This window comes from Gymnoscopelus braueri (assembly GCF_963280865.1).
Source record: "Gymnoscopelus braueri genome assembly, chromosome: 18".
NCBI lineage: Eukaryota > Metazoa > Chordata > Actinopteri > Myctophiformes > Myctophidae > Gymnoscopelus > Gymnoscopelus braueri.
In genome coordinates, this window is record NC_137618.1 from 37,931,938 (window position 1) to 37,939,437 (window position 7,500).

Here is a 7,500-nt window from a genome sequence, read left to right on the forward strand (position 1 = left end):
AGAATGTATTTGAATGAAAAATTACAAAACAAAAAAATTTAAAAACATGCAAATTGCTGGCACAGGGGTGAGTACATTATGAATAAACTCTGGCAGTCAATGTGTTAAGTGAAAGTATCAATACTGCAATGTAGAAGTACTCTGTTACAAGTAAAAGTCTGGAAATTCAAAAGTTACTTGAGTAAAAGTATTGGTATAAAAATGTACTTAAAGTACCATAAGTAAAAGTACTAAAATGTTTGAAAATAGCCTAGGTATAAAATATGGCTAAAGTGATTAATGTATGTTTTATAATGTAATACTTTATATCTGAAAAGTAACTAGTAGCTACATTTTTCAAATAATTGTAATGGAGTAAAAGTACAATATTTGCCTCCGAGATGTAGTGGAGTAGAAGTAAAAGTATAGACAATTGGAAATACTCCGGTAAAGTAAAAGTACCTCAACATTGTACTTAAGTACAGTACTTAAGTAAATGTACTTAGTTACTTTCCACCACTGGTTGGTCGGATAGCCTGCCGAGATGATGTCATTGGCCAGTGATCATCAACCATACTGCAGAACGAAACGTTTTGGCAAATAATGTCTTCCAAACATTTACAACAATAGATGGCTGATTAATTATGACTTCACGTCATAATGGTTGATGATGCTGGTGATGAATGGTGACCCATTCAGACTGTTCCCCTTTGTGTGACCTGCTTCATCCTGCATTGTTCAGAGCACTATGTGATCATCCAGCCTCTCCTCGGTCACACGGAGACACGTTGTGAACTTGCAGAAAAGGGACGCTATAGGGTTCATGTGGTTACGTAAGCATTTATTCTGCACTTAGTTTTCGAGTGAGTCCAAGGACTAAAGAAGAATGTTATAAAAAAATATATATAACAAGACATCATCATAACGCCCTGGCTGCCAAGAACAACTTATGACGACTTTCTTTTTTTTTTTTTTTTTTTAACGTTCAGAGCCCAAGATATCATGATCTGAAGATTTGCTGCTCCATTCACTTCTTGGTTAACTTAATACTTAAAAAGGCTGTATCTCGGCTCCTGTGTACCTTTTTTTTTACTATGTATTTTTGGCCCAGACTTGCTATTTTCAAAGGCAGACAATTAATGTCAACGAGGTCGCGATGACCTCGTTGACATTTCGTGAAACCACACAGTGAAGCCCTCAGTGATTAGCAAACCATCAGGGGATCGATCATACTGGAGATAAATATTCTGTGACTACTTGAAAAAAGGTAAGAAAATCGAAAAATCGCTGGCAGTGGGCAAACGCAGCCAGAAATAAGTCTGGCAGTGAGAGAGTTAACCACTTGAATCCCAGCATCCCTATTCTGGGGGGAACATCCGCGAAAAATAACAGATCTACACAGCGCTCACCACGCGTCACGTTGCAACGCGTTGTGAGCCTTTAGATCAGATTTGTAGACGAGATTTTGAGTTACAAATAACAGAGGGTCTTAGTGGTTAATATTCCTTCTATTTCCCCCCAACAGAGCCTCACTTCATCTCGGCGTACGACATCGGCCTGTTCACCTTCTTCTTCCTGCGGGAGAACGCCGTGGAGCACGACTGCGGCAAGACGGTGTACTCGCGCGTGGCGCGCGTCTGCAAGAACGACATCGGCGGCCGCTTCCTGCTGGAGGACACGTGGACCACGTTCATGAAGGCGCGCCTCAACTGCTCGCGCTCCGGCGAGATCCCCTTCTACTACAACGAGCTGCAGAGCACCTTCTACCTGCCCGAGCAGGACCTCATCTACGGCATCTTCACCACTAATGTGTGAGTGGACACGTTATTACACGTAAACATACGGCACAAATACACTTATGTACTGTAGGCCTGCCAGTGGTGTAAAGTAACTAAGTACATTTACTCAAGTACTGTACTTCAGTACAATTTTGAGGTGCTTTTACTTTACCGGAGTATTTCCAATTGTCTATACTTTTACTTTTACTCCACTACATCTCAGAGGCAAATATTGTACTTTTACTCCATTACAATTATTTGAAAACTTTAGTTACTAGTTACTTTCCAGATATAAATTATTACATTATAAAACATACGTTAACCACTTTAGCCTTATTTCATAACTATGCTATTTGAAAATAGTAGATCTATAATAGTAGATCTATTTTCACAACGCGTCCAGCTATTTTCAAACATTTTAGTACCTTTACTTTTTGTACATTTTTATACCAATACTTTCATACTTTTACTCAAGTAACTTTTGAATTTCCAGACTTTTACTTGTAACAGAGTACTTCTACATTGCAGTATTGATACTTTTACTTAAGTAAAACATTTGAGTACTTTTTCCACCACTGAGGCCTGCACATGTGCACATGACTGACTTGTGTCGGACGCGTACATGCACGCACGCACACGAACGCACACACACGAACGCACACACACGAACGCACACACACGAACGCTCTCACACGAACGCTCTCACACGAACGCACACACACAAACGCACACACACGAACGCACACACACAAACGCACACACACGAACGCACACACACAAACGCACGCACACGAACGCTCTCACACGAACGCACACACACAAACGCACACACACGAACGCTCTCACACGAACGCACACACACAAACGCACACACACGAACGCTCTCACACGAACGCACAAACACAAACGCACACACACGAACGCACACACACAAACGCACACACACGAACGCTCTCACACGAACGCACGCACACAAACGCACACACACAAACGCACACACACGAACACACACACACAAACACACACAAACGCACACACACGAACGCTCTCACACGAACGCACACACACAAACGGACTCACACAAACGCACACACACGAACGCACGCACACGAACGCACGCACACAAATGCACATGACTGACTTGTGTCGGACGCGTACATGCACACACGCACATGAACGCACGCACATGAACACACGCACCCACACACACGCGCACACACACACACAACCATATGCTCATGCATACACATAGATTCCTCCTGCTTTTGTATACACACATGCTCTCAGACACACACACACACACACACACACACACGCGTAAAGAAACAAACAAACCCACACAATTCGTCGATCACTGCGTAAGCTGGATGGCAGCAACTCAAGTCATTTACATTGTTTTTTTCAGCAACAACATATTAATGTAATGTATAAAATACTCATTATGCTGGCCTGTCAAGCCTGACAAGTAAAAGAAAACAACAACTTTGACAAGCAGACCCAAACGGCTGCGCTCGCCGCCTCGCAACGCTCTTCATTATAGAGTGTTAGTTTATAAACATGGTATTTACCTGCCACGAGAAAAAAGAAAAACGAGAGACAAAAGCCGAAACGAGGGAGAGAGAGCAAGATCAAGGGAGAGAGAGATGCAGAATGTTCCAACATTATAGATTTCCCCGCTGCTAATGATCAGCATGGAGGCAGGCGAGCTCCCAGCCAGGTTGGCATGGAGAGCGGAGCTGCTCGCTCACTGACTGATGCACTCTCCATTGCATTGGATTAGTCCAGGCTGGGGGTGTCACACAATTCATTAGAGAGAGGAGAGAAAAGAGAAGAAGGAGCGTGCGGGAATTAGAGTCTTTGTCATCTTTTTTTCTTTTTTACTCAACACAGTGAGTGAATGAGTTGTCATAAAGACGTTCTAGCATGCTGTGACCACATACTCCGTCCATTACGATTACAGCACCACGATTTTATAGCATTTCATGCAAAACGGGTAGAGTGATTAGGAGCAATTGTGATGCCTGGACTTATGTTTTATAGTCAAACATAATGCCTCACGACTGTTGATATAAGACATTGTAAGGTATTATGTATTATTATTATAGTATAATTTACGTATAATAATTCATTTATTTGAATTATACAGTATATGAAGTATATTCACTATAATTCACAATAGATATGAATCACTATAATTAATCATAGAATTATACAATCAATCTTACCTAAATTATAATTGCTGTACTTTGCTGAAGGTAGATGAGAGAAGGGGAAATGTAGATAGACAAACAGAGATGTTTGTAAAGAAGCATGCTAACGTACAGCTTCAGCCATATCGTGCACAAACATAGATAATTTCCCCCTGAATGGCTTAATGTTTAGATTTTGTGTATATTTACATTTTGCTGTACCGGTAGATGGGCACGGGAGCCTCTTTAGAGAAGAATAAATGTCATCGTAAAACTCAGAATGCATCTGTTCCTGTGATATCAGCCAGACCTGAAAATCTCACCAACAAATGAAAAACTTTTGATGTCACGCCAAGAGGCGAAAGCTGTTGCTGTTTCTGTGCTTATAATTACTTCATTATAACATTATCAAAGTAGTTGTTTATAATATTGAGCTCCTAGCATCTACAAAGCAGTGTATTTGGGTACATTTTCACACTGAGTTAGATTAATCCAGGATTTTTACTATGTAGGCAGAGAAACTATGGTTGGGGTGAACTTGAGAATGTACAGGAACTCATGTGTTCCTGTTTGCCTGGAGCACATGCCGAGTGGTTGCCTCTCTGTGTGTGTGTGTGTGTGTGTGTGTGTGTGTGTGTGTGTGTGTGTGTGTGTGTGTGTGTGTGTGTGTGTGTGTGTGTGTGTGTGTGTGTGTGTGTGTGTGTGTGTGTGTGTGTGTGTGTGTGTGCGCGTGTGGTTGTTATTCAGATGTATTCTGTCAGGGGAGAAGTTGAATCCTGCCTCTCACCTTCTGCTCTCTCTCACTTGTTACGCTGCTGGCAGTTACCTCCACATGGCAACTTTCCATCCACTGGCAGTCATCTGTAGAGAGAGAGAGAGAGAGAGAGAGAGAGAGAGAGAGAGATAGAGTGTGAATGACAGAGAAAGGCAAACCAGGCGAGTTAGAGAGGGAGATAGAGAGAGAGAGACAGAGAGACAGAGAGGGAGAGAGAGAGACAGGGTGTAAAGGACCGGCAAGCAGTTAAAGGCAAAGAGAAAAGTCACTGCGCTCGACTCCAACCTTTTCATGTGCAATATCGCCTGCTGTGTCCCTCATTGGCGCTCTCCAAGGCCCTCTCTCTCTGAACCAAGCCCTCCAGCCCCGCCGCCACAAAACGCCTCCCACCCCCCATTGGGGTGTGATATGGTAATGCAATCACCACACAAACACTGTCTCCATCTGTCTGGCCCAAATTGCACTGGCTCACAGCTGCTCCCAGGAGTTTTGGGCCGTTAAAGGGGGTGACAAAGTTGGAACGGAGCACTTATCCTCTCTGTCTGTTCAAAGATCTGGGGCCCACTCTCAATACTGAAGAGTTGCTGCCTCGCTGCGTCCCATTTGTATGCTGCTACCTATGACCCTGTCTTTGCGTTCAGGTTTTATGTACCGTTTGACGTATTTAACGCTTCTTTTGAATCGCAATCGCAACTTTTGTGGGAGCCACACACAGCCAAGGGATAATACTGTATTAGCATCGAGATTAGCGAACGTTTGTGTCCTCTCTGTGAGGAGGGAAGAGAGAGAGAGGTGTGAAACTATACCGTATCAGTGTGGAGACGTGTTCTAGTTTTTTATTAAAGAGTGCATGTCCGGCGACTCTAACACAGGACTTTAGCATTCAGGCAGAGTGGTGGAGTCTCCAGACCTCGGAGCACGACCGGGCCTTTTAATTAACTCCGGGCCTGTTACTGGCAGGGTTTTCACTGTCACACACTGAGAGAGCAACTGGAACCCGACGGCGTGAGAGAGCCCTCTTCTATTGAAGTGACGAGCCCTGCCACTGTGCGAGGTAATGATTAGCCTGCCTGCCTCATCCATTCCTGGATGAGACAATGAACCGGCCTCGTACCCTCTTCACCACCGCTCAGAGGTTCAGAATCAGAATCCGAGCATTATTGTCACATCACAGGCTTACAGGTGTGTGAAATAACTTTTTTCGTACAGGTAGAGTGTGTCATCACACACAGGAATTCATACTCGGCATCATTTAACGTGTTTCTTTATTAACCCATTCTTAAAAAATGCCTTCTAAATCAGTGGTTCTCAAACATTTTTTTGTGCCAAGGACCCCCAAAATGATATATTTTTGGCCGCGGACCCTCATCTGAAAACGTTTAGTGCCAGGGACCCTTAGAAGAGTTGCTTTAAAAAAAATCAAAATATTTCAAGCTCTTTCAAGATTTAATTGATTTTTTTCAAAAATAGCAGATGTACAAATTTCCAGCACTGCACAAAGTGGCGCGCTGTGAGCTTGTATATCTGCTATTTTTGAGAACCACTGTTCTAAAACACTGCTCTAAATCCTAAGAGTTTCCTGAAAAAACAGGGATTCAATCTCCTGTCACCACGGTGACAGGGGTTTGAATCCTCCACGGTGCATCCAGCTTGGCCGGGCATTCCATCAAACACAATTGGTGGGGAGAGTGACTTTTGCTGTACTACAATTGTTTGGGTGCCTGGTCAGTGGGTAGAGGCGCTAGGAAGAATAGCCTGTTCCTCCCGGGGAAGCTCCTCACTGTCTGACAGTATACTGTATGTATATCCACCTCGAAATGAACTCAAGCCCCCCTGTGAACTGGGTCTTTGTCAAAAATGTGCTATTGCCATACCAGTGTGCTTATCGTGAATTTAATTTGGAACAATTACTTTAAAACACGTTGACCACACTCTGAGTGTGTGAGTGTGTGCAGTTCATTGCGTGCGACTCTATACTCGCTCAGTGCTTTCCTATAGTTACAGCTGCCTCCGAACCACTCGCTGAAAACATACAGTGCCATCAAGCGTTTGAATCTTGAGTACATATTCGCACACAATAACAAATCGCCACAACCTTTTGCAAATTACTCACTTTCCCACAATAGCTGGAAGGTATACGGCAGCACCTGGCTCTTTTGTGGAGCGTTGCAGAAGAAACAGTGCTGTGTTTTCGGTGCCATGGAGGTGTTGCTGACTCTAACAACCGTCTGCCTACGAATGTGACGCTTTCAGGCCAAAGTTGTTACCGTTGCCGTTTGTTATTGCACGCTATAAAAATATGTACGGCTAATCCTGCCAGCGCGAGTTCAATCTGTGGTCCCTGCTTGCCGCGCGGCTCTGCTGAGTGAGCCTTTTTTTCCTTTTTTTTCTTGCTCTTTTTTTCGCTGTGATGCAGGAATTCACTGAAGTTGAAACATTGGCCTTAATGTAGTTTTGGCTGCTCTCATAAATGGAGGTGAGGTGCATTAGTAATAAGTGTGTGTGTGTGTGTGTGTGTGTGTGTGTGTGTGTGTGTGTGTGTGTGTGTGTGTGTGTGTGTGTGTGTGTGTGTGTGTGTGTGTGTGAGAGTGAGAGAGAGAGAGAGAGAGAGAGAGAGAGAGAGAGAGAGAGAGAGAATGTGTGTGTGTGCGTACGTATGAATTAAAGCTGCAATCCGGAAAAAACGTACGTTGCTTTATCAGCGGTTCTCAAACCTGTTCATGTCAAGGACCCCCAAATTTATATTTATTTGGCCGCCGCCCCCCATCTCAAAATATTT

At 43.6% G+C, this 7,500-nt stretch overlaps 1 protein-coding gene across 2 annotated transcripts in view; it reads left to right on the forward strand.

Annotated features, from left to right (window-relative positions):
- Positions 1 to 7,500, forward strand: part of sema5ba (sema domain, seven thrombospondin repeats (type 1 and type 1-like), transmembrane domain (TM) and short cytoplasmic domain, (semaphorin) 5Ba) — a 227,406-nt gene that overhangs the window by 149,425 nt on the left and 70,481 nt on the right. For both annotated transcript variants that reach the window (XM_080456598.1, XM_080456599.1), the window contains exon 9: positions 1,505 to 1,790. In XM_080456598.1, the coding sequence (XP_080312724.1) occupies positions 1,505 to 1,790 (286 nt within the window). The remainder of the gene's footprint in view (positions 1 to 1,504; positions 1,791 to 7,500) is intronic.